This window comes from Syngnathus floridae, chromosome 18 (genome assembly GCF_059516105.1).
Source record: "Syngnathus floridae isolate MCC-2025c chromosome 18, RoL_Sflo_1.0, whole genome shotgun sequence".
NCBI lineage: Eukaryota > Metazoa > Chordata > Actinopteri > Syngnathiformes > Syngnathidae > Syngnathus > Syngnathus floridae.
The window spans coordinates 7,941,721-7,967,762 of NC_142430.1; the positions used below are offsets into that span (position 1 = coordinate 7,941,721).

Below are 26,042 nucleotides of genomic sequence, written 5' to 3' on the forward strand. Positions count from 1 at the left end.
TAGCGTCGTCCGTGTTTAATTGCACGCGGGAGGTCCCGGCAAAGTGTCCCAGATGGAGCGGAGCGATTGTTACGGGACGGCCAGCAAAGCCTGACCTTCTGGGAGCGTGCGAGAAAGACGAGCAGCAAACTGGATTTCTATCTTTGCTTTTAATCCGCCGCCGAGGCTTTATGTATCGTCAGGAAAATAAACAAAAATCAAGAGTTTGCGTGTCTGGTTCGTTTTTGTTTTTTCACTCTCGGCGAGGCCTCACAACCGCTCGACTTTTGACTTGAGCTGCTCGTTCCGACTTAAATATCATTTTGTTAGCGTGGCCGGCTCACTTTGGCACGGCTTTATGTCGACCGACACCATTAACCGCAAACTACTTTTTTTCAAGTTGACCGAACCCCAGGACGACGCCACTAGATGGCGCCGCCATCGTCGGCGATTGGAGCAAAACGGCGCCAACGCGCCTCAATAGCACACACACAAAGCGTGATTGAGTATTTGCACACAAAGTGACACGTTTGCAAGCTAAGCTAAGTGTGCCAAATCTGCCAGACGCTCCTGACAGTAAGAATAAAAGCAAACGGGGAGCACAAAAATATACGGAGGCGGAGATTAGCGCAGACAGAGCTGGAAAAATGACATCACTATCGGACTGTCGTTTCTTTCCATCTTTTCGGCTTTAGCCAGAGAGTCGTGCATTATTCCCCGAACTTAACAATGTAGCGGATCAATTGGCAGCGGATGCAAGGGGGGAGGGAGGGGGGGGGGGGGGGGGGGAGTACCTGGAGCCGGCCGAGCTTTGCACAGCGTTTCATCACTTTTTTATTCTGTTGTGTTATTACATCTTAAACACACTGCCTTGCACATAACTAGCAGATATTTCAGCAAGCTAATACGGCCACACTTTAAAAGGACGTAAAGAAATTAAGAGGTCAGCTTCTGGAAAGGATTTTTTTTTTAAAGGATAAAAGCGGAGCAGATACTTGACGGCAAAGGTTATCCTGAAAGTCCCATCCGAAGAAAAGTGAGGTCATTAGGAGGGTTGTTTCTACATTTCTGCAGCCGAGCTCCATTTGTTATCGTCGTTCATGGAACGTATCGAACCAACGGCGCTGGCTCTTTCATGCAACGCTGCTCCACTCTAACATCAGACAGTCCATTGGATTCCCGCCATGAGGAAGTCAGAACTCACCTTTTGCCCCTCCCCTGCTTATCCGAACCCACAAACAGGGCCCTCCTCAATCACAGAAAGCTCTCGACAAAAATTGCCAACCAAGGAAATCAAATCTTCCGGTGGATTATCGGATTAATGCATAAGTGAAAGATAAAGACGAGAAGGGGCGAAACCCCTGAGGATCTGCCCGGGTATCAGTTTGGGCTAATGAAGACAATTAATGCTAATCTGTCCACTCTCCACTTCCCGGGGGGTTAATAAAAGCAATGTTTTACATTTTCAGACCATGAGTCATTGTTAATCCAGTTCACTCTTGCGATTAGAAGTAGCATTCCGTTATTAGCCCGCTACCATGAAGGTCCAGCGAGGAACTGGAGGTCAAGTGCCTCCCATGAGGTCACAGAAGTATCGATTGATCTGACACATGGAAAACAATTGGCCCGGAAGACACCTTCAAACTGTGTGATGTTGACCTGATGTCTTCTCAGTCTCCAGCAGATCTCGGCAGTGTTGCAGCTAGGAAAGCTGCTGGAGACTTACCGTGAAGACATCAGGTCGCCATCCCGACACGTGATATAGGAAAAGTAGTGACTCACGTGTCCGGAAGCGGTGGTGCGGTCGAGTGGCCGGTGCCTTTCCTTGCCGCCCGTGAGTCCAACGAGCCGTGGGCTTGACTGGCTGAGAGGCGCTTGTCGTCGTCGGGGCCTTTGTGGTGATCCTCACAGTGGTGGTGGTGGTGGTGCTGGAGGTGGTTGAGGCCCCGGTTGTGGTGGGGGTCAGTCCGGGCTTTGAGTGTCCCCCGTTGCGCCCGCTTCCTTTTCTGACCGTGCTGCGAGGCGTCACTTCCTTCCTGCCGGGCGCCGGCGTCATTCGGGGGGCGCGGGTGGCGGGCACGGTCGGCGTGGTCCCGCCCACTCGGGTGCCAACGCGGTTGTGGAGGTGCGGGGCCCGGTTGCCTTCGCCGTTGGCCGAATGGTTGGCCGGCGGCCCGGATCGAGTTCTCGGCGCCGGCGCGGTTCCGTCGGCGGCGAGCGGCGTTGTCGTGGAAACCGTGGCGGCGGTAGACGTGGTGGCGGTAGAAATGTCCGGCCCCTTGGGCATGGCGCTGGGTTTGGAAAGGAATATGGGGTCCTGTCCCATGCTCCCTTTGGGATCCACCAAATCGGTGGGGACGTAGTCTTGGACGGATCCCACCACAATCCATTTGAGCAGCATGAGACTGAGGCCCAGGCCCACAAAGCCCATCACCAAGGGCACGGCGCACAGCCAGGTCTGCTGGCGAGGCCACACGGCGCAGGGGCCGCAGCGGAAAGGGCCCGGGGCCCTGGGGGACGCTTGTTCCGCCCCCGGCTCCTCCAGCGTCATAGCCGCCAGCGTGCTGGCGCCCGAGTGCTCGCTCATCCTGCTTTCCGTCTCTCGGGGGAGCTTTTGGAGGTCAAACGGGTTTCCAAAAGATCAAGTGGCGCAGCCAAGGAAGGGATGGTGGCGAACCAAAGCGGCACATCTTACATACACGGCAAGCCTTTGTATTTACAGGCACATGCATGCGCGCACCACTCGAGCACATGTGACGGTCATGGAAGTCGTTAAACGCTGGCACAGCACTCGCATGCAGACACAAAAGCCGTACTCCCTCTGGCGGAGCGCAAGGAAGTACACACGCAAGCGCACAGGTTACAAACAGGTGAGATGGAGGGATGGAGGGACGGAAGGGAAGGAGGGAGGGTGGGGGGGGCTCAAACGAAGCGACGGTAAATCCCGAGATGCTTCACTCCCTTGTTTAAAAAAAAAAGAAAAAACTGGGTATCGATCCGTCGCAAGGTGGAGGAGATCAGAGCTGTAAATCCACGCGCGGAAAAATTCTCGTTCCCTCGTTCAGTTGGGCCATCCGAGTTCAAGTTTGCCCGCTCGCCCCGTTCTTATTTTCTTGTTTTAGTAATCCACCGTGGACGTGAAGTCCGAGTCAGATGATGATCCAACCGATCCGCCGGCTGCACTTTTGCTATCCCGGGGTGACAGCTGGATGGGTCCCCCAAGTGGACTATAGGGGGGAGGGGGTGAGAGGGGGGGTGTGGGTGGCTCGGTAGGTGTCCGACCGCCCGCAGCCCGCTTCTCGTCTCCGTAAATAGCTCCGCTCCGGGCGCCAGGATTCATCGACACCTTTGCGACTGATTCACCTCCGCCGCATTCCCACAGTGGCGCAAGCAGCAGAATTGGAGATGGAGAGCCAAGGAGGGGTTGGGAGGAGAAAAAAAAAAAACGATGCAGCGGCGGCAGCGGCTCCTGGAGACGGAGCGACGGACGGACAGCTGGCTCAATCCAGTGATGCGTCGCCGCGCGTCCCAGCTGACGTCCTCAACACTTCCAAAGTGACGCCCGGCGATTGTCCCGTCTCCATAGCTGCGGGAAAAAAAAGGAAAAGATGAAATAGATGATGACGGAGCGCGTTCGAGATGCGTTGGCTAAGCTCTGCAGCAGATGCAGATGGGAGGCAGAAGGAAAGAAGGGAGGGAGGCGGCAACGGCGCCGCCGCGCACACACACATGTACACACACACACTTGCGCTGCATGGAGAGGAGAGGCAGACACACCCCAGGGAGGGGAGGGATGGAGAGAGGATGAGGAGGGGCGAGCCAGCGAGCAGGGCGCCGGGCTTCCACCCAACAAACAAAACCAAACAGCAGCATGAAAATTGAAGAGCGACTTGACTTCAAGTTGAGACTTCAACACTTGTTTGAAGCTCGCAGCTTTTTTTTTTCTCGTTCCACCTTCAAGCGAACTCTGTCTCGATTCAAGATCCACGGCCGCACGTATGGATTTTGAAAGTACGCAGCATCACTGAAATTGACCAGGGACTCTACATGGCGGCATATCATAGCAAGCCCCTGGGTGCAATACAAGTGCGCCCCCTAGTGGCGGGAGAAGTAACAGCTAGATGTTGAGGCACAACATTGGGGCTGCTCGGGGTGGTGAGAGGGGGGAAAAAAAAAATCTTGAGCGTATCACGCGAGTGCTGAGGCGAGCAAATTGAGGGAGATGAGACGAGGAGGAAAGTTAGGTCGCAGTGGGCGGGGAAAGATGGCGGCTCTTCCCACATCTAAGATTCCCAAGCGAGCGCGTCGTCTCTTCATAAACATCAAGCGCTGGCGGCGACGTGCTAATCTAGTTCCCCCGCCGCTGACCCCAAAATTTGAACATATTTTTTTCAAATCATTTGCATCTGGGTGGAATCTCAGGAGGATTTAGTAGATATTAAAAAAATTCATTTTTTGCCAAAGCGCTACTATGACCAGTTCCCAAAAAAAAAAAAAAAAATTCTATCCTGTGCTGCAATAATTCCTCCTATCCTTGCCATGACTTCTTTTATAAAGCACAAAGGGTGAAATACATTCTTGGGATCCAACAGTGTGAAATAGGATTATGTTTAATGGGGTTGGCCCATTTCAATAAGAAGCTTAATCCCGCCCCTTTTTTTCCCCAAAGAACTCCACCTGACTCGGGATTGTTTTGCGTCGCCGGACATCTATGTCGGCTATTGTCGGCGGGCGGGTAATTAATCCATCATCTCGGGAGGCCCGGCTGGCTTCATCCATCGTGGCTTGAAGGCAAGCATTTTTCTGGATGTCATTACGTTCAACCTTTGACCGGGAGCTTTCAGGGAACGGGTCCGGTGAGACCGAGCTCGCTTCTCTCCATCCTGTGGGATGGATGCTTTTGGAAGAGAAATCCAGAAGAGCTTGTTGGCTTTTGGCCTCTTCTATTTGCCTTGTGTGGTGGGACCAAAGAGTCAGAGTCAAAGATCTTGGCCCAAGTAGTCTCGGCTTGAACGAGAATTCGCAGAAAGACCAACTGGATTATTTTTTTTTACCCGTCAACCACATATGAAGACGTTCACCACGGCGTCCTTCACGCTCCATTTGTTTGCTTTAAACGAGCTCGGACTCACTTCACTTGATTAGCCGAGCGTTTCCCACCCACTCGACCGACCTCCATCGAGTTATCGACGAGCGCTTGAGCTCCACGTGTCACTCGACGGCGGCCGAGTAAAAAACAATACAAAATGACATTTGGCGGCCTTTAATATTTTTCTATTCTCGGACGACGTACGTTCACTTGTGGAAATTCCCGCCTTGTAATCGGGTCTTGCAACGCTCGCAAACTGTTCAAGCGAGTCTTCGCCTGCGTCTCATTAATTCAAGCTGCGGGCCAGCGCGGCTACAAGAATAATTTGGGAAACACCGGCCTTTATGTATTATTCACCCCGCTTCTTAATAATGCATGGATGGACTGCGCTGTTAGATGGCGACGTCGGGATGTTTGTTGTAAATTTTCCTCCTTAATTGGCCAGAGGTGCTCGCCAATCTGACCGCCGGCCTATTTATAAGAAATGAAGTCGGCAAATAAAATGACGGAGGCTTGTTTACGAGACGTTTAAAAAAATCACAAGAGACTTAATGAAGAGCTGAACGTCTGAGAAAGCCTCGACCAATGGGAACGGCTTTTGTCATTTTGTGAGATTCATTTCAAAAATGCTTCAAACCTGACGAGTGCAGCACAACTGCAAAATGCTGCTTCACCACGTTTGCTTCAAAAGCACTTTGCACGCCGTGCCCTTTTTGACTGAATGTGTTTGTGTGGATGCACATGCCATCACACACACACACTAAAAGCGAGCGAGTGAGAAGGTCCAGACGGGAGCTTTTAGTGACGTTGTCACGACGGAAAACAGCACTTGAGTGTTAACCTTGGAACGTAAGGTTCAGCGTCTACAAGAAACCACAAATGTAGGCAGGCTGCCAGAGAAACAACTTCTCTTCCCTTCCGGGACTTCCCTTCCGGGATGGCCGCGACATCCATTTCTCCATCTCCATCACCTCGGCTCTCGTTTATGAATGAAAAGCGGAACTCGCACGTCATCCGCATTTGAATTTGTTCTCGCCTTTGCTTTTTAATGGTTGACATCGATCATATTTATCAGCCTTAATTAAAAATGGTCGGGGCGAGGCTGTAGCCAAGACTGACTTATTTTTTTAATGGCGCCCGAAATAACAAGAAAATGGCGCTAATTTAGTCAAAAAGTAACAACGCTGTGCGTACACATATATGTTTCATCATGGTGAGATCAAGCTGGCATGTTTATTTATTTTTTTCCGCTAATGATCGAAATGTTCACTTATCACAGCGCGAGCGATCAAAACAATCGCTTGGCTGTCTGGCATACAAAACATCTCACGCGTTCCCATCTACAAAAGATTCCGATTCGTGACTGACGTCCGAAGCTTTAATTGTGCTTCACGCCGACTACTCAAAAATGCCAAAACCTGAGTTGAACATGAAAGAAGACAGCTGCTGGTTTGGAAGCTTCAGCATCAGAACGGCTCGATGGATCCCCTCGGGGCGCCGAGGCACCGAAGTCCGACTCGGAGAACTACCGAATCATCGAGAGAGGCAGCCTCTATGGATTTTCTCGCCATCTAAGAGCAAAGGCCCCTCGCGTACATGTGGCGAGCCGGTCGATAAGTCACACGGTGGGCACGGTGCGTGAACATGCTCCACTCTTGCGCAACCACGTCCATTTGTTAGGAACGCTCAATAATACGTGGATGACTGCAAACTTGAGTCATCGTCCGTCCCGCTAATACAATCCCGATGACTCTTTTTCGATTCATTTCCGATTCTTTTATTTCCTACGGGGAAAATATTTACGACAGCTCGGCGTTTTGTTTTTCACACGTCGGCCGTGCGTAAGCTGGAGTGCGCTTGTCGTTTCGGGAAAAGAGCGGTTGAGTCACGATTCCCATCAATGCGACGATAATTACAGAGAGATGAGTGATTTATTTTTCGAGTTGGAAATAAGACGAGGGTGGCACGATGGTAACCATGGCGATGATGGTTCAAGCTAGGTTGAAAGACCTTGTGATGTTGAAGATGAGTTTTCGTTTCTTTCTTATTTTTGCCGCCGCAAGTGTTTATTTTCCGGCTTTGTTTTGACGTTGGAATCCACGGGCCGATTACATGCCTTCATTTCTCCCCTCGCAGCTACAAATTGAAAGCAAACAGTCTCTTATGCTAATGGATTGAGCAAATCACGGCTCGGTGGCTGCCGGGCAATTTGCCCGCCTTTTATGGCGCCGCCGTCCCCGCGTGCTAAAGACAACAATCGGTAATACGATTGCACTTTTAACTCGGCGGGTGGGAAGCGTCCAACGGGAAGCTTGCGTACCTGAGAGGAAGTCCAAGCGCGCTTCAAAGACAAGGCGGCTTCTCTAATCGCCTTTTCGCGTTGCACTTACCGCCATTTCCGTCCTCCGCCCGGGCTCGTCGCTTATCCGCCTTTTATCATTTGTCACGCGCGATATTGTCTCACTCTGCTTTTCTCCAACGACTCCCCCAGCAGTCGCCGCTGATACTTTTATTACCGTGGCCAAACACGACGTCCCTCTGTGCGGTATCGTTTGACTTTTTTTTTTTCCCCCTTTAGTTGTGACAGCGGCCATTTTACAGCAATACAATCTCGGAGTTCACATTTGCACATTGCAGGCTAATAAATATTCAGCGGAGCAGAATTAGCACACTGACTCACAACTCCTTCACTGCTGGTGGCAATTCTCTTTAGTCGCTTGCCACTCGCCTTTCGACTGGCACGCCACGTGTGCACGTGCCGAAGCGACGTGCCAAATGTTGTTAGCGCGCAGGCCCGAGAGGTGTCGACCTGGCGTGAACTCGCTAACTTTGATTTCTTAAGTGTCATTGCGGTACGAATTATTTCTCAACCCTCCATCGTTCAAACTTTCCGCGTGTTTGCAAGGTGCTCGCCGCCCGACCCTCCTGACCCGCAAATAAAACCAAGAGAGCCATAAAGAGAAAACGAGATTTGAATTTCAAAACTCCACACAGCGCCGCTTTCTCTTCCTAGAGTTCACGACCCGTGACTCTGTCCCCGGGCCTCGCGCTAGAAGTCTCCCGGCGGGGGAGACCGGCGAGCCTTCAAACCGGCCACCATGAAAAGAGGCCGAAGACGCCTCCGGGAGGGTGGGGGGGGGGGACAAGATGGCTCCCGCGGCAACAAGGAGGCGCGTGATGGAGAATACTAAACGCGTAATGGAAAAAGATGAGCGGGGGTGAAACAACAAAGAAGCCTGGCTTGCTATAATTACATCCCAGGTGACTTGTAATTAATTTCAGCGAATATTCACAGAGCTGCCCCGAAGACACCGAGAACAATATTTATGATCAGGCAGCTTGCCAGCCACTTTACTTATGTTTGTCATAAGCAGAATTTTTCTGGATTCTTTATTGGATGAGATTATTTTTTTTTTCGGGCATCCGGATGACTTTCTGAATCTAAAATTCAAATAGAAGCAATAATAATGATGGCTGAGTTGAAATGAAGTCAGTCAAATGACATCGACTATGATCATATTAAAATGCCCACGTTGCCTAGCAACCGTCAACGCGATAGCCCATGTTGCCGTTCGCCCACCCTTAAAATAAAGTTAATCATTTGAATATAGGATTTGCTTTCCTCTCAAAATATATAGGCACCTTTTTTTTTCCCCTCTCACTCCATCTGACATTCTCCTTTAGGTACATTTCTAATCTTAATTGGATTCCCCTCACTATGAATAGATGGCCCAAAAGTGCTCGCGGCTATCTTGACTCGCATTTCACCATTCAAGATATTTTTTTTGCCGTCATTATCACACCCGAAAAAAAATCCACAAGTGTCAGGGGGTACTTTTGGGAAGTTTGAAGCAAAGGTACTCAACGTAAAGTGTGTAATTTAGAAGCTGCTCTTATCTTCACGCGGCACCTTTTGTTGATGTCCATTTGGCTTTTTACAACGTCGATATTTTGCTGACGTCTTCCGTTTGGTTATCATTGCCATAAAAAGGTGTAAAAGTGCGCCGTTAATTGAAATTACATTGTGATTTAGTTCCGGCACAATCGCGATTCGCCACTTTCATTAGGACGCGTTTTAAGACTCGTCTCAAATCAAACCCGACTTGCTATGGAAACTGATTGTGTCATCCGAAAAATACGAGTACGAAATGTTCTGCGATGTTTATTTTAAGCTGTTTAATTATTTTAATTTTTTTTAAATTAAATCATTTATTTTTTCCTTAATTTAAATACAATGAACACATGGTACTGTCTTATTTATTTCCCCTTAGCGGTTCTTTTCCACTCCCTTGAAATGCTCAACGTCACCGCCGAGACATCTCAACAAATAGAGCCGTGATGATGACGGATGGGATCAATCTGACTCAGCCCGGCTTTGTCTTGGCGCTCCCGCGCTACGTTTGCGAGCCACGGACTTTGAAAACAACACTGCGGGAGGCTTACGACTCACAGAGCGACTCTGAGAACCGTCCTCGGGAATAATCAAAGCCCTCGTTTGAAAATTAAGACGACCAGAGCGTAATCTAGCGCCGACCACTTCGATGACATCGTCCTTGAAGAGCCCGCCGCTTTCCCATTCCACGCGTCTGTCTTTTTTGGACGGCACTGTTATCATTTGGTGGCGGCAAAGCACTATTTTATTGTGGTGCTCCCGGGCCAGGATGGCTGCAGAGTGTCCCATTAAGCAGCTGGCACATCATGAGTCCACATCGCTTTTATTCCAGGCCGCCGCAATATGGCTCCGGTCCACGCGGCCCGAATGGATATTACGCTAATTCCGAGGTCATTCCAATGCTAAAGCTAAGCTTTGGATTAGAACGCTCGCTGGAGCGTTCCTGAAATACCTGCCGGGGCCCCACCGGCGGCTATAAAAAAGCGACGACTGAAAAGGCCCCATCAAGGTCACAAAAAAAGTGAGCACATTCGACAATCATTCGGCGAATTAATAATACACGCGGTCGACACGCTTTGCTAGCAGTGTTATTTTTGTTGTCGTTCAAAATAGTCAACGAAAATATCGGTGGCGAATGCGTGGACTTAAATAAAGTTAACAAGCCGACGTTAAAACTCATCGGCCGTGAATTCTATTTTTAGTTTGACGAAAGCTTCTCGCAGCCCGGCCTGTTGCCAGAGTGAAAAGCACTTCACTTTAATCAGCGGACGGCAACAAATAAAAAAAAAAAATACAACTCGGCATCAACATCACAAGGGCATGTTGTTACATCCAAACGCTTCTTTTCTGCCGCCAATTAGTGATGGCGGCGCCATCTGTTCACGTCGTCCCGCCTCCCGTCGCCGCTGACGTGACGCTCGCCAGGTTTACCCGTACGCCAATTAGAATGTCGCTGAATCAGCAAACGAAAACAAACTTTTATTCTTGTAAAGGCGCAATTGTTGATTTGCAAGCCGATTTAAATGCAACTATATTCCCTGCACGGGAAGATCTCCATTGATTTTCCTTGAATGAATTATGTAAAAAAAAAAAAAAAAAAATTGAAGTCAGCGTTTGAAACCGCCTCGTTCATATTTCAGGCTATAAAATTCATTTTGCTTCATGCTCAATGCGACTCTTCTAAAATCGATCGGATTTTTTTAGATTCTAACTCGTTAGTGCTTGGAATAGTCAGACAAGATCGTTTGAGCTAGTTTCGTCCAAATTGCAGATATCAACACGTGTGCACGGGCCCGAAGACAGTTTTCGGCGGACGTGAGCAGCTGGCGAAAGGTAAATAGAGCAGCTGAAGAAAAGCAACAGATGCGAGAGGCCATCGAGGGACGGCGACCTACAAATGGGCTGCTGAGCCAGCACGCCGCCCCGAGAAACCGTCCGTCCTACTTGCGGTAAGGGCACAGCTGCTCGGGGCCGGCCTAGAAAGTAAAATGTGTGCAAATATTCGACAAAAAATTCCAAAAGATCAGAAGCGATCCGGCTCGAATCAAAAAAAGGGCATCTCGGCTATTTTCACCTGCCATGTTGCAATCGCCTCGCTCACACCCTCACCGGCGCACTGCCCCCCGCCCGCCAAAGTGTCAAGGAGAGCGCCTCATAAATTATTCCTGCCTTTGCATTCTCAGTGCAGACACGAGCAGCTTGCAAAGAGAACAAAAAAAAAAAAAAACAGGCATCAGTCACTGGCGGACAGAGCAAAGTGTGTTGCTCGCTTGCTTGCACGGGATTTAAGATCGCGGGGGAGGGAGGGAGGGAGGGAGGGAGGGAGGGACGACGGACGGGGGTGCCGTTTATTGTTAGCAGCAAACATCTAGCTAACCAATGAGCTCAAAGAACAGGTAGTGGTTGCCATGGCAGCCGCATTACCTCGCACAAAAGACGCATTATTCGCGTTGCCTTTGAGAAGCCCAGTTTGTTTCTTGTTAAAATGAATCGGGAATACAACAGACTCCCGTTTGGAAACCAAAATAATCTCGGCGGCGGGGAAACGGAAGCTATGTGACTATTTAGATTTACAATTTGGGAAAGTGATATTTTGCAATTGTTGAGTACTCCTGCCAGCATTACCAAAAAGTAGTATTGAACGTTTTGAGTCGTGAATCATTGCGAATCGAATCGAGCTCCTTTTCTTGCTTGGACTCAGAGGAATGTTTGTTTACTCGGACTGCCCAAATATTTTGACATCTGTCGCCGGCGATTTGGTCACTAAGCACCTTGGCGTGCCACGTTCCAAGCCGCAAAGATGCGCTGCTTGACCTACTTAACATCCGCTCGGGAAGGAATTTCACTTTCAACACCAAAACGGACGGCGATGACGGCCAAGTGACTCTGAACCCTAACTCGACTTTTTTTAATTGCCAAAATGCTGCTCCGAACACGAGCTTCAATTCCCTCGCCAAAGTTTACATTTTGCAAAATGTCAAGACCGATCCCATTAGCGTTCCTCCTCGCTGAACGGATGATGCAAAAAGAGGCCATGTTTCTCTTTGCTTGGTTTCAGATGGTGGTCATAATCCTTTAATGCTATTATCCCTCCCCGCCAAAAAGGTAATGACACCCAAATGGTTCTTTTGCCGCCACATTGCCCGCACAGGAGCCGAGCCCGCTCGAGTCATTTCAAGCATATTACGCCGACGCTACACAAAAGTGGACACTTGATTAGACACACTGCCATCGCCTAATGTATGGAATCGTCTGCTTTTACGATATTATTGCTCAGTTCGGAGAGGCGTGGAACTACCCAACTCCAAGGTCACTCGAGATTCTTTCCCGTTTTGCACCTTTCCTCCCAGATCGACATGATTTTTAAAAAAAACGTAGCCGCCCCGTAAATGTTTGCGACGTAGCCTCGAAGGTTCTCGCCCGGTTCCGCCATAAATCTGATCGGATCTGCTAAAGAAGCGTGAAATGAAGCCGCCGCTTGGTAATGGGCTCCCAAACGGCCCGAATCAAACAATACTGTGCATTCCAACAATAAAATAATGTCAAGCTAATGGAGTCAAATGTTTTCAAGACAAAGCAGACGATTAAATATTATGTACTGGATGTAAAGATCATGTGGGAAGCCGAAACTAATTAATGCACAGGAGGCTGACATTTTTTTTTTTGACTGGCAACCCTATCCTGTCCTATATAGGGATGCAAAAAAATGAGTTACACTGAATCCCAAATTGAATCACTGCTTATATTGTGTATTTCGCAGCATTGAATCCTTTTCGCCGCCACGACTTTCCACTCACTTGTTAACGTCTTGTTCTTGTCCACTTCTCAAACGGGCGTTGTAAAATCGCTTGGGTTCTCCAGCCACTCCTGAGGGACGCGTTGCCTTTTTAGCCGCTAAATTCTCCACTTTGCTCCCCCAATTCATCATGTCGTGCGGCCGGCCGGCCGACGTTTCGCGGCGAGCCCTAAAAACGGTGACAGAAAAGCAATAAGTTATTTTCTCCGACGGCGGGGAGAAAAAGTTGCAGAGTTGATCATTTGCCGCACATCCGTTACTCGCAGCGACACCGCTTGACGTTTCATATGCCGTTGCTTTAAAACAATTGAAGTTAAGGCCACTTTAGCTTTGACAAATATGAAGACAGTAGGAAAATACTTATAAATTAAATTCCAGGTTGCAGATAACAATAAAAGAAAAATGACAGAGCAGTCAGCGCTATCGGGGCCATTCATATCTTTATTCATCTCTTAATATCATTGACGGGCAGAACAATTAACCCGCTGGCAGAAGATTAATTAAAATGTCATTCTACCTGTTGCTATCCATATAACAAAATAAAAGCGTGCTCAACAACTGAGTCATCGCCGAGCAACGTTGTCAGGCTTGGCGGTGTAATGACGACCTGATGGGGGTCACGGGGGTCGAGTTTGGCTTGGAAAAAAAAAACTTTAATTACCTCCTGACTTAAGTGGGCTCATGAAAAATGCAGCATGTGAGCTTACATCACAGGCTGCTATATTATTTAGCACTGCCGCGGCCACCCGCAAATCAAATGCTGAGCTTCCATCTCGCAGAATTCCCAAATTCATTGAGGGGAAAAAAAATGCTGTGATTATTAAAATATGGCAAAATGATGCCAAAATGTCGTTGCCACGGAAACCGAGGCAAACTCATATATACATATGGATGGCATTGGTCACTTAAGAAGCTCCTGGGACTTGAATTATAGAATAATAAGAAGGCCAGCCGGCCTTCCGGCGCATCACAGCCTAACCTAGTTGAGATTTTCTCATGTAGGTCAGGCCTCATACAAAAAAGATTGCGTCTCATTCCTGGCCCTCGTGAGCCGAGCTCACATCTCGACGAGGAATGTTGAAAAAATATTTATGTGGAGCTCATGAATAGGTAGTCTTGAACTGTTAATGAGGTTTACTCACATGGCAAAAAAAAAACTAAAAGCAACACATGGAGTCAGCCATTTTGCATTATTCATCTCTTCGGGGAGCGCCAGATAGCCATTTTCAACACCATGTTCCGGTCCTCGTTATCTTATTTTCATTCCGGCTCATTGTTTGTTCTCTTCATGTTTCTGCATAATGATGGACGCAGCACTGAGAGGTTGACCTAGATGGATCCATTCGGCACAAAGTAGTGCTTACGTACGTACTTATTTGGAGTCTGGGAATTCCCGAGCTGTGATGGAAAATTCTGCTTGCTTCAAAAACTGTCCACCTCGCCAAATTGATTATCAAGCTATCGACTAAATTTAGCAGCGGCGCCCGCTTGGACTCACGTTACTGCCCCCTACAGGTCTGAATTCAATCTGTATAAACCGACAATGCTTCGACGTTGCGTAAAACCCCGGGAACCCGCTTGACGTCATCTCGACGACCTTGCCATTGTGCGTCGGCGAAGGCTTGTCGATGAAGGCATTAAAACAGCAGACGGAGTGACAAGAGAGTGGAGACAGCCTCCTACGGCGGGTTTATTTCACTTCAAGTGTCAGCCGCGGCTCAAAGACACAAGTCGCCGTGGAGACGGAGCCATTGAGGATGGCGTTGCTGCGGTTTAGTCGTTCGGAAGCGTCGCAGGACGTCGTTAGTGCGACTTGACTTGTCCGGAATAGCAGAAGATTCAAGATGGCGCCACTTAGTATGCAACTTTAGCCAGACTTGTTATCCGCTGGTGTTTGGTGGGCGCCGCTTCTTTTTCGTATCTGCCCGAGGAAGGTAAATTCATCGACGGAAGCGGCGGTGAGACATTGGCGCGCCGGTGCGATAAAGGCATTTTATCAGTTTAGCCGCGGCGGGTCTTATCGGCGCACCTTGGGTCGGCGTGGCATTATAAATTGTTAAATTAAAAGCGGCGATGGTGGCGCCGTGCCGGCTTAGTGGCCCATCACCTGCAGGATGCACTTCCAGCTGAGTAGATAGCGCGTAGGGAGATTTATTTTGAAATAATCGTCCGAATTACCTGCTTTCCTTTTTTATTTGCTCCTTGGCGGTGGAAATGTGAAATATTTTGAAGGAATAATTTCTTGCAATGTGTTGGAGATCTTTTTGCACTTCAATATATTTTTTTTTTGTTCAAATCAGATTTTATATATCCATTTTATTTGTCAAGGTTTGTTTTTCAGCGCCAATGGTTGTTTTGGTGGCGTGAAATCGTTTTGGACAATTTGTTGACATTCCGCCTTATCTTGACTAAGCTCATTAAACACCTGACGCCTTTTTCCCGCTTCACTTTGCAGTAAACGGTGGCACAAATCGACTCTGTAAACATCTTGCGACCGTTTTACACATTTGAGATTTGCTATTTGAGCTGTGATGAGTGCTTAAAAAAAGAAAAAAGCGGACGTCAGGCAAAGTATGACTTGAGCGGCGGCGGAGGAGGAGGACTCGGCTGAGTAGTCCACATGTCACCTTTGCGCCGTATCTTCATCTGATCGAGTGCAGTCCAAACAAGGAGCAAGTGTCATCTGCTGAACTGGCGCTATCTAACGTTTTTTTTTTTTTTTTTTTTATCAGCCTTTTGATTTATATACACTCACGGCGCAGCACCACAGAACAGTGGGTCTTATCTTTTATCAAATGAAGATAAGACTTCTTTGAGCAGCAGTCAGCAAGTCATGAAACTGAGGGGGTGGGGGGGAACATCTGACTTTGAGACTCCCAAATGTCACCCGGCCTTATTTCCATTAGTCAGTCGTGTTGCGTTTGAATGTTGCCCCGGTTCCCTTTTTTTTCCCCTGCTCTCAGCGATGCCCCCAAACAAACGGAGATTGCTTCGATAAAAATTAATCAACGCCGGAGAACCGTCCCTCCCTCCGGGAAAAAGGGAGTGGGCATATTTTTCCCTGCCAGACGCACTCATTTGAATTTCATGCCGGATGAAACTTATGCATGGCTCGGAATGGCTGAAAGGAGAGAAAAAAGGATGCAAAGCAACTTAATGAACTTCTCCAGTGATTCCCAACCACTGGGAAATGATCCAATTTCACTTAATTGCTCCATGATGATTATTTATTTCATATATCTTTCTGCATCTATCTTTGCCAGCCATGTACAGTGACGGGCGGAAAAATATTTTGCCATTCTTCATTTGCTAATATCCGGATCGCGCTTTAGCATTAGCATCAGCGGAACTAGTTTGACGACGGTGGGAAAATGACGATTATTTTGTTTCTGTTTGCAAGCCTCATTCCAGTTGTGGGCAAACAATTGATTTTTTTTTTTTTTTTCTGGAATAGGAGATTCTGCAAAGAGTACTAAACAGTGACACGTGTGTGTTGTATGTCTGCAGCACTTTGTATGCACAGCATGTGCAGAGGTCTTCCTCGGGCAGCGCTGCATCAATATCCCTCCACCAACACACACACACACACACACAAGCAACAGTAGAGTATATTCCTGGAGAACAAACTACAAAGTGAAGACGGGAGACTGGTGAAAATAAATGACTCTTGAGACATGGTTTGATAAATGGTTCCCTCCTCTCAAATTGTTTTCCGCACACATGAATATCGGCGCTTCGACTCATCGGTTAAAAATCACCACCGATTCGTGAATGAATAAAAGGGCAAAAGTACAAAAGAGGATTATGGGACAGTGGAAAAAAAAAAAAAAGTTGACAGGGTTCAGAATTTTTTTTCTGAGAAACTTTTCAAGTCAGAATTGTCACTTTAAAATCTGAGTCAGAATTCAGTCGGGTGAGGTTGGGAAGTAGAAACTATATTTTTTTTCCCAGTAAGATGACACCACTAATAAATAGTAAAGTTACCTCATGACTTTCTTGTTCTTGCGCCCCAAGATAATTCTGACTCAGTTCACTTCCCGGGCAACTTTTATTTTTTTTTTGCCTGTTTATTTACTGCGCTCACGTGGCGCCCTAACGTTGTAAAAATGGGTTTGTCATACCTTCAAGCGGGCCGCTGCGGAGACATCTCATTTAATCAGTCAAAGCCATCCATCAGAGCGCAGGGGACGGGGACGCCACGCCATTTTTCAAAGTTATATATCGGGAAGTCTTGAGCCTGGCTGTGGGGCTGTGTGTGTGGGGGGGGGGGGATCTGTAAAATGGCATAAACAATTCAAGTCGCATTAGCACGCTGCAACGATCATGGAAAAAAATATAAATACATTTCCAAAAATAAAGGATTAAAGCTAAAAATAATACAGCCGATATTCCCATTGACAAAATACTGAACACAAGTGATTTCTCCAAGAGCTAATCTGAGAGGTAATAGCTTGGTGATTACAGTACTGTACTCGTTGGATGTCATTAGGGCCAGATGCACATCACTGTTTTTAATGGCTGCTAATTAGCCTCCTAATTGACGCAAACACCGCAGGCAGTGAACTCTGAACTTTAATTGGGACAAGTCTGCTCGTATATTTGCCTTTATTGTCCCTTCCGAGGCAATGGCGTCTTTTCATCACGGCAAATAACAATGGGCAAAAGGAGAAGTCATTTGCCGCAGATTTATGGCAAAGGAGATGCTAGGCTGACAATATCTAATTAAAAAACATTGTTCTGCTGCCATCTTGTGGTATGTTAAGGTACTTCAGAGTGAGCGTCGCAATAGCAGGATTCTTTATATAATAGCTATGCTCCGTCTGGACCGTGCTGGGAGTTTTGTGTGCATATATATCATGTCAATTAATAATAAATCTGCTCGGGGGTTTAAAATACATTTAGAGAATTGTTGAAAAGGGAATAAGCGGTCCGGCCGGGCGATCCGTTTCTGCTCAGAGCCGCTGTTTGCCCTTGCGTGTCGCATTATGCCGTCTTATCGCGTCAAGGATAATTGGAAGTGTGGGAGGGAATACCAAGCGGGGATAGCGAGGGCGGCCACGCAGGCAGGCGGGCAAAAAAAAAAAAATCAAAGGACAATATTCACAAGCAAAACGGTGAGATATGATGGCAGTTGATGGAGCCTTGGAGGACAAATATTTCATTTGACTGCTGCAGGTGGATAAGAGAAAGACAAATAGATCTTAATTTGTGTCCTGCATGATTTGGACACCTCAGAGGACTGATAAAGCAATGTCATTTGAAATCCTGTCTGTAACCCCGAATCATATATCACCATTGAAGTGAATTGATTTTTTTTCGATTTTTATTTCATATTTACTCTAGATTTTTTTTGAATGCAGGATTTTTATCCAGTGACTTAATTTTACTATATTTACATTGCATTATTTCATGCATTTAATTTTTTTTCCATTAAAAGCTTGCATGAATAAGGTATTATGGGTATTTTTTTTTTTTTTTGGTCAGAGCATCACCAGTGAGAGTAGCAGGAAATGCAGCAAGATCTCTCCATTGGTCAACACTGACCCCTAGTGGCTTTTTGGAGTTATGCAGAAGGCCCAACTTGCACTGACTTCAACATTTTAAATGTGACCTGAGCACCTTATTCCAAAAATGTTCACATTCATTGAATGTTATCTGTCCCTAAATTTCCCTTGGGGAAAATGTGACTTCAACAAAGGCCTGATGATTTTTTTTTGCTCATTTACAATTTCAAAACTAAAGCGAAGAGGGAGGGGGGGGGGGGGGGGGTGCTAATCAGATTGCGTCCTCCTGAGACTGCATTGTGTGTTGTCCGTGCTGCGTTATCATGCAAGGAAATTAATTAGGAGTTTCAACTTCTCCATCTACAGAGTCATTAAAAAAAATAACACAATGAGAAAATGAAAAGAGTTCAGCGGGCCTCTCGGGGGGAATAAACGTGGGAGGCGCTGCACAGGAAATGACCCACATCCCGGGTCTGGTGGTGATAATAATAAAATATGGACTGAGTAGAACAAAACATTGGCAACTGCTCAAAAAAATGTTTTTTAGTACGAGATGACCGTGTCCTTAGTATGATTGCAGCAGGGAAAACAAATACAAGTGTGTACTTGTTCATATTGTCCACTTAGTGGCACTGTTGTTTTGCACAACAATAATCTACCAGTGTCTTTAATTGAGGCCTTATTTAGTTTAGTGATCAACTTGATAGATTAGGCGGAAGCATTTCTACGAGGTCATGCCATTTATTGACCTTTCTGACAAACCCATCAAATATTCAAAAGCACCGTTTCGTTTAAGTTCGGTTTACGACCGGGGCCTTTAGGAGCAAATGAATCCTTTTAGGGGAAAGTGAACGATGGCCATCTGGCTGCTTATCTTTGTGACAAAGTAAACGCACGGCGCTATTGATTAGTCCAATCTCATCCTGCCACTGTTTACTAGCGACACATTAGAGGAATGAATGTCAGCGGGTAGTTTAGATAGCGCTGACAAGGGAGCTTTTCATCCTCCTTGCACTTTCTGTGTTTATTTTTCATCCAATATAGATTTGCTTAAGTGTAAGTAGCACAGTTCCTTTCCTCAAGGCGTCAAATCGATAGATTGGCAGCTGGCCCTGACGTTCGAATCTTGTCACCTTTAGACTCGCAATTGTCTTTTGCACGTTGAAGCTAAAATAAAAAAAAAAAGCATTAATTTTTGGCAGTTTTCTTTTTACACATTGCAAAAAAGCTTAGCATTAAAGGGACAGTGTCGATTTTTTTTTCGATTTTGCAAGTGAATTAAATTTGTAGTAAATGTTAGTTTAAAATACTTAATTTTATTTATTTTTTTTACCAGTCCACATTCCATTAATTGTGAATCACTGGTCTAGAGCACAGCATTATTGCTGACACGAGTACAAAACACTGCAGCGAGGATTACATGAAGACGATTTGCATGGCACAAGCAAATTGTTGACATGAGCTTTAAATCACTTGGCCGGTCGCTTCGAGTGTAACAAACGCATGTTCGATTCACAGCACTCAGAGCTGCACAAATATTGACTTTGGGTGCTTTTACTAAGCCGGTGCAATTGTCGCAAAAACACTCCATTGATATCTGCCAAACAAAAGGAAGCCGGAGCGGGGAATTTAAAGCAACTTAAGGGAAAAAAAGAGCAATAAATTGAGCAGTCAATTTGTTAAATGCCTGCATGCACTGACGCAATCGATGCCTCCCTCGCTCATTATCAGTCCGCTCACACTATCTTGTCATTGCGCATTACATAATTGTTTTGATATATTATTAAGCGCGCAGAAAGATTGGGTGGAAAGTTTTCATAGGTGACCTCCAAAGTGTACCTAATATAGTGTCCGTAAGTAGGTGACCCATTTTGCGCGGAGGGAGGGTGCACCGGAATGAAATTTAATGGTGGTGGCGGTGGTGGGTGAGCGCGCAACGTCACGCCCCTCGCCTCTCTCGCTTCATCCCCGACGAACCCACTTGGTCTTTTGCAGCCACCTGAGTCCAGACGCATTCGTCTGTCCTCCACGACCGAACAGGATTTATACTTCTTTTGGAGGGATTTCAACTTGTTTTGGATCACCGGAAAAGGCGCAATGACGGAGGGTTAAACTTTACGCGCGAGAAGAAACGCAACTAGCTTTGAAAAAGGTTGCGTTTGAGACAAAGAGTGATTTTCTAATACTTACGCGGCGTTTTGGTAGCCCGGGTGTGGATGCTGGGCTGCAGGGTGACGCGGGAGATGATTCGGCGTGGTCCCAAACGCGTGGAACGGATGCTTTTGTGCATGCTGGTGACCCAACAGGATGCGCACGCATGATGACCACTTGTGTCTAATCGCTGGAGCACCGCTTTAAAGAAAGAAGAAAAAAAAACAACCCACGATGATTTTAGCAACTTTTGCAATCCTCTTGTCATTTCCCGGTAAGTCTTTTTTTTTGCGTCGAAAAGTGTGCGGGTTTTTTTTCGTGTGCGTAATAGTGAGCGAGATTCTTCCCGCAACTCGCAGACTTGGCGTCCACCTTGAAGGGGGTCGACGCCAGGGCCGGCGCCAGCGCGCGTTTGGACTGCGTCAAGGCCAGCGAGCAATGTCTGAAGGAAGCCACCTGCAGCACCAAGTACCGAACCATGAGGCAGTGCGTGGCGGGCAGGCAGAGCGGCGCGAGTGCCGTGACGGCTCCGGAGGCGCAGGGCGAGTGCCGCAGCGCCATGGAGGCCATGAAGCAGAACCCGCTCAACCGCTGCAGGTGCAGGAGGGGCATGAAGAAGGAGAAGAACTGCCTGCGCATCTTTTGGAGCATTTATCAGAGTTTACAGGGTACTGTTTGAGGTGTTCCTAATCAAATGACACACATCATATGTCATCATGTTCCCCCTCCAGGTAATGATTTACTTGAATATTCCCCATACGAGCCAGTCAACAGCCGCCTTTCCGATATCTTTCGCTTGGCTCCCATCATTGCAGGTAAGACGGCATTTTTCATTTGGCTTCTTTTATTATGTTGTCGCCGCTAAGCATGTTGAGCGACAATGAAAAGACACAAACAAAGGAGCCATTAACCATCTGTCGGCACCATTAGAGTGCATCTGTGCCTTTGGCTTGAAGGCGTGTCCTGCTCAGGCTGTCAATCAAAAAACTGACACACAAAACATATCGTGACCTCTGTAATCAAATCCCTCTGTGGTTGCAGAAGCACGCTGGCAAAGTTCTCGGAATCAAGCCCCTCCCACGGCCATCTCAATTTCTTCTCATTCTTTTTCACTACTTTAAAATGATTTCCTACAAATGACAACACATTTCATGGTTGCCCTGATTGATCCCAAATGTAGCATTTAAATATGACTTTCCGGAATGTTTCTTTGGTAGGGGGAGGCGGCGGCGGAAAATAAATGGAATTGGAAACAAATGGTTGGGAGGTTTGCAGATAAGAAATAAGGCGCCCCATGAATCAAAACAAAGACTGTTTTAACACAAAAGGAGAAAAAGGGTTCTTTTTTGGGGGGAGGTAGAGTGCAACATTGGATGCTGTTGAGATAAGGGCAAGTGAAGCGTGCCTGAGCATAAATGAGCAGCCACCTTGTGGAGTCAATTATAGGGATGAAGATGGTTATTTATCGACTACCATCCCCCAGACTTGATTTTTTAGCTTAATGCTAATAAAGAGCGCCCAAAAAAATATTGATCAGCTAACAAATGCAGGCATGTATTCTTTATCCTCTGTGAGGAACCACTAATATTAAGACATCTTATTAAGGAGTTGAGGAGGACCATGATGCGGGCAGGACACCTTGCATGAGTCATGTGTCGGTCACACGTTATTGCATCATGACTCACGAGAGAAATGTCAGTAAGCAACACACACACATTCCCCGCCATGACCCCACCAAGATGGCCGCCTAATGGTGGCTCTGCCTGTGGAAAAGACACAATAAGAACACAAATACCTTTGAAATGTTTTTCCTCTTATGGATTGAGAGCATGTTTTTATTTTATTTGCATTCACTCATCGAAATGGAACACCGGAGAGCCACTATGACTTCCTGGTGGACTTATTAAGAGCAGAAAACGGAAAGGTTCTCTTCTGCCGAGGGCGCTTTGCGTTAGATGAAGAGTCGCTCGTCGGAGTCCTTGGCAACGCACACACGCTCGTAATGTCAAAAAGTGAAACGCTTGCACCGTTTGTTTATGCGGCCGTCAGCCGAGCCGGCGTCGGCCAAGGAGAACAACTGCCTGAACGCGGCCAAGGCGTGCAACCTCAACGACACGTGCAAGAAGTACCGCTCGGCCTACATCACCCCGTGCACCACCCGGGTGTCGGCCTCCGAGGTGTGCAACAAGCGGAAATGTCACAAGGCCCTGAGACACTTCTTCGACAAGGTAAGGCGGGAATTTATTTCCGGGAAGAAATCTCGAAATTGTTTTCCGACGCAGGTCCTGACCAAATACAGCTACGGGATGCTCTTCTGCTCGTGTCCGGCCGGCGACCAGACGGCGTGCGCCGAGCGCCGCCGCCAGACCATCGTGCCGGCGTGCTCGTACGAGGACAAAGACAAAGCCAACTGCTTGTCTCTGCAGAACGCCTGCAAGACCAACTACATCTGCAAGTGAGTTCTCCTCTCATTATCTTCTCAAAGCGGTGTTAATGGAAAGAAAATTGCATTCATGATTTTGGTCATGTTCAAATGTCAGATTGGATTTATAATAATAGAAATCACTCCAAATGATGGAAATGAGAGTTCCGAAAGTGTTCCACACGGCGAAACAAAACATCTAACAATGAAGATAATTTGTTCCCGTGGTGCTTTTTGTGCTCCTTTGCAGGTCTCGGCTGGCGGATTTTATGAGCAGCTGTCAGCCGGAAGCTCGCTCCATATCGGGCTGCCTGCGAGAGAACTACGCCGACTGTCTGCTCGCCTATTCCGGCCTCATCGGTGAGCGCCGGTGTGGCTTTTTCCAAAGAGTATCGGACTTTTGGTATCGACCTACACGTCTTCCATTTTGCAGGCACGGTCATCACGCCCAACTACGAGCGGTCGCTGGGCATTAGCCTGTCGCCGTGGTGCGACTGCAGCAGCAGCGGCAACAACAAGCCCGAGTGCGACAAGTTTGTGGAGTTCTTCACCAACAACCGTTGTCTCCGTGAGTGCCGAGGCTAAAAAAATATTTTTTTAAGTGGAGCTGATGTTTATTTGCGACCTCCCCGCAGGGAACGCCATCCAGGCGTTTGGCAACGGCACCGACGTGGGGGTGTGGCAGCCTCAGCCCCCCGTCGAGCCGACGCCGGTGTTGCCTAGCGCCGCGCGGCGGGGGAAAGTTGCGAGCGGCGGCGACGCAGCAGATGCCCTCGCCGGCCCGAGCAAACTGGACCTGGACGACGACCTGTCGTACCACATTTGCGGGACCTTGCAGGTGCGCATTTTCCCCAACCTTGGTATCACTATTTTATCAAAACAATAATTTTTTTTTTAGGATGAATCTCCTGTAGACTAAAAAAAAGAGACTTTTGGTGTTGTGTATTTTTCAAAGATGTTATCTCCTATCTTAAGCGAGAGAATCTATCAAATTGGCTTTTAATGGCGATGATTTGATTGATGGCAACTAAAAGGAAAACCGAGAGAGCAATTCATCATCCTCGCGGAATTCTCCTTGTGGAGTGTTTGTGTAAGCCAAAGATGCATCGCTTCCTGTGGCCATATCTTTTTTTTTTTTTAATCAATTTTAATTTGAAGAAACATTTTTTTAATCAATTTTAATTTAAAGAAACTTAAAAGTAATTTTTTTTTAATCCATTTTAATTTAAAGAAAGTATTTTTCTTTGTATGGAATTCTAGATTAGGACCAATCACGTGTTCTGACCTAGTGACCTTTGACCCTGACTTCATTTCATAGCCTTCTATATTGATAACAAAAGATTTTCTCCTCCCAGGCCCAAAAACTGGTGTCCAATCGCACGGACGATTCCACATTGTGCGCGGTAAGAGCAGCTTCGATTATTTTAAGTTTACATTTAAAGCCATTTAAATCAAAAGCCACCTGGAATTGTTTTTCCGTCAGGCGGGGGACTCAAACGCCATCACGAGAAACTCACCGGCCGAACTCGTCCGTCCACGTGCGTGGAGTCTGCTCCTGGCTCTGGCCTTGGCTTTCTCACTGACGTTACGGTTCGGTGGAGTCCCGACCTTGTAAAGCCTGAAGGAGCAAGGATCAAGTTAGGAATGGAACATCAACAAGGGATATTTACAGAGGACTCGTTTTGGACCTTAAACAGACGCCCGGCGTGAAGAAACGTGGATCATTTTCAAATCTCTATGTGCTGTGGTTTGTCCCGTCAATTGAAACTGAAATCGCTCATGAAGACGACAAGTCGAGTTCTGCTGTCCAACAAAGTTGTCCCTCTCAAAAAAAATGACCTGAGGGTCAGGTATTAGGTCAACAAAACAGGGGTTGAAAAAGAATATTTTGTAAATATCAAAACATGTTTGCAATGAGGATTCTAACAAGCATTGTTGTAGTGTCTTCAAAGGCAGCAAATATTTATTAAAAAAAAAAAAAAGAAAACATTTCTTTTGTCGTGCAGTCTCCATTTGGTAAGGCCAGAACTTTTCCATGCATGCAAATAAATTATATATATATATATATATATATATATATATATATATATATATATATATATATATATATATATATATATATATATATATATATATATAAAACGGAAATAAGCTGCCTGTTGTAAAAACAAAACAGTAATAAAACGATTTCATTTTAATAATTAAACATCCCAAAACACTCCAAAACATCATAATAAAAATAACAATACTGTATTTCATAACAATGTACAAAATGCACTTCAATGTACAACCCAGACTCTGAATGATAATGATGTAAAAAGTCAATAATAAACCTTGTTTTTGCAAATGTCTTGACTTGTTGGCGTCTCCGGCAATGTTATGATTTAAGACTTTTCATTCCTTTCCTCAAAAGTCAGCCTGCCCCTCCACAAACCTTGTAAGCGTGTTTAAAATTAAATATTATATGAGTCTTAGAAAACTTTATGGTTTAATTTAAAATGAAAAAAAAAGGTCTTACCTTTACGACATGTTAGCATTTAACGTGCTAATCCGTTTTGTGCACAGCTGACATAATCAGTCAATGCTACATTTGATGATGCATTCAAGGAACGTGGGAAATCTTCTTGCACTTGAACGCCTCTTTTAACAGGAGTCACAGTGCGTTGCAAAACTGAATTTACAAGATTATAAACATATAGATTTATTTATAATGATATTTATTTAGTGGAGGGTGCATTGTTAATAATAATAATAATAATAAAAATATATGTATTTATAATGATATTTATTTAGTGGAGGGTGCATTGTTAATAATAATAATAATAATAAAAATACATTTATTTTTTTTACATAATATGCATTCTATATATTTCCTACTTCCATCCAACTGTTCTTTTTTTTGTTGCATCAAGCCGGTCAGGGAGTTTCCACTATTGTCAGTCACCTCACATCAGAGCCACGCAGGCGAACAAGGACACCAGCCTTGATAGAGGACAGACTGGAGAGGAGACAAGGAGGAGGATGTGAGAAGGTACATGGAGGGAGGAGGGAGGAGGGGGGGGGTGCTGTCTGGTCAGGAATATGGTCCACCTGTTTGAACAAAGTGATGGACTACTGGACCAAGAGAGAGCACGTAAGATTTATTAGACGTGCCAGCAGCTCCAAAAAGACACAAAATGTTCTCTACGTGTCACGCATGGTGACAAGAT

General features: G+C 46.4%; 2 protein-coding genes across 4 annotated transcripts in view; one reads left to right on the top strand and one right to left on the bottom strand.

Moving 5' to 3' along the window:
• The window catches only part of nrg3b (neuregulin 3b), a 93,414-nt gene extending 67,977 nt beyond the window's left edge, over positions 1–25,437 (bottom strand). Inside the window, exons 1-8 of one of the 3 annotated variants that reach the window (XM_088359107.1) lie at positions 25,352–25,381; positions 25,167–25,251; positions 24,522–24,672; positions 24,351–24,451; positions 20,451–20,612; positions 16,878–17,029; positions 12,758–12,925; positions 1,762–3,565 (exon numbers count right to left, since the gene is read on the bottom strand). In XM_088359107.1, coding sequence (XP_088215233.1) covers positions 1,762–2,566 — 805 coding nt within the window. In that variant the 5' untranslated portion in view covers positions 2,567–3,565; positions 12,758–12,925; positions 16,878–17,029; ... (3 more) ...; positions 25,167–25,251; positions 25,352–25,381. Of the gene's footprint in view, positions 1–1,761; positions 3,566–12,757; positions 12,926–16,877; positions 17,030–20,450; positions 20,613–24,350; positions 24,452–24,521; positions 24,673–25,166; positions 25,268–25,351 lie in introns of those variants that run through there. The other 2 variants (XM_088359104.1, XM_088359105.1) reach the window with 2 other exon arrangements.
• Positions 20,219–24,905, top strand: gfra1b (gdnf family receptor alpha 1b). Its single transcript, XM_088359109.1, has 10 exons — positions 20,219–20,685; positions 20,771–21,079; positions 21,143–21,226; positions 22,461–22,639; positions 22,694–22,866; positions 23,084–23,193; positions 23,267–23,401; positions 23,469–23,671; positions 24,189–24,236; positions 24,317–24,905. Exons 1-10 carry the CDS (start codon positions 20,646–20,648, stop codon positions 24,446–24,448), a joined length of 1,413 nt encoding a protein of 470 aa, XP_088215235.1. The 5' UTR covers positions 20,219–20,645; the 3' UTR covers positions 24,449–24,905.
• Positions 25,438–26,042: the final 605 nt, after the last annotated feature.

Excerpts from the sequence above, each read along its gene's own strand:
- gfra1b (XM_088359109.1), top strand. The coding sequence starts at position 20,646 with ATGATTTTAGCAACTTTTGCAATCCTCTTGTCATTTCCCG. Across the intron at positions 21,227-22,460 it reads CTTGGCTCCCATCATTGCAG|CCGAGCCGGCGTCGGCCAAG; the intron begins GTAAGACGGCAT and ends TGCGGCCGTCAG. Across the intron at positions 23,402-23,468 it reads CACCAACAACCGTTGTCTCC|GGAACGCCATCCAGGCGTTT; the intron begins GTGAGTGCCGAG and ends ACCTCCCCGCAG.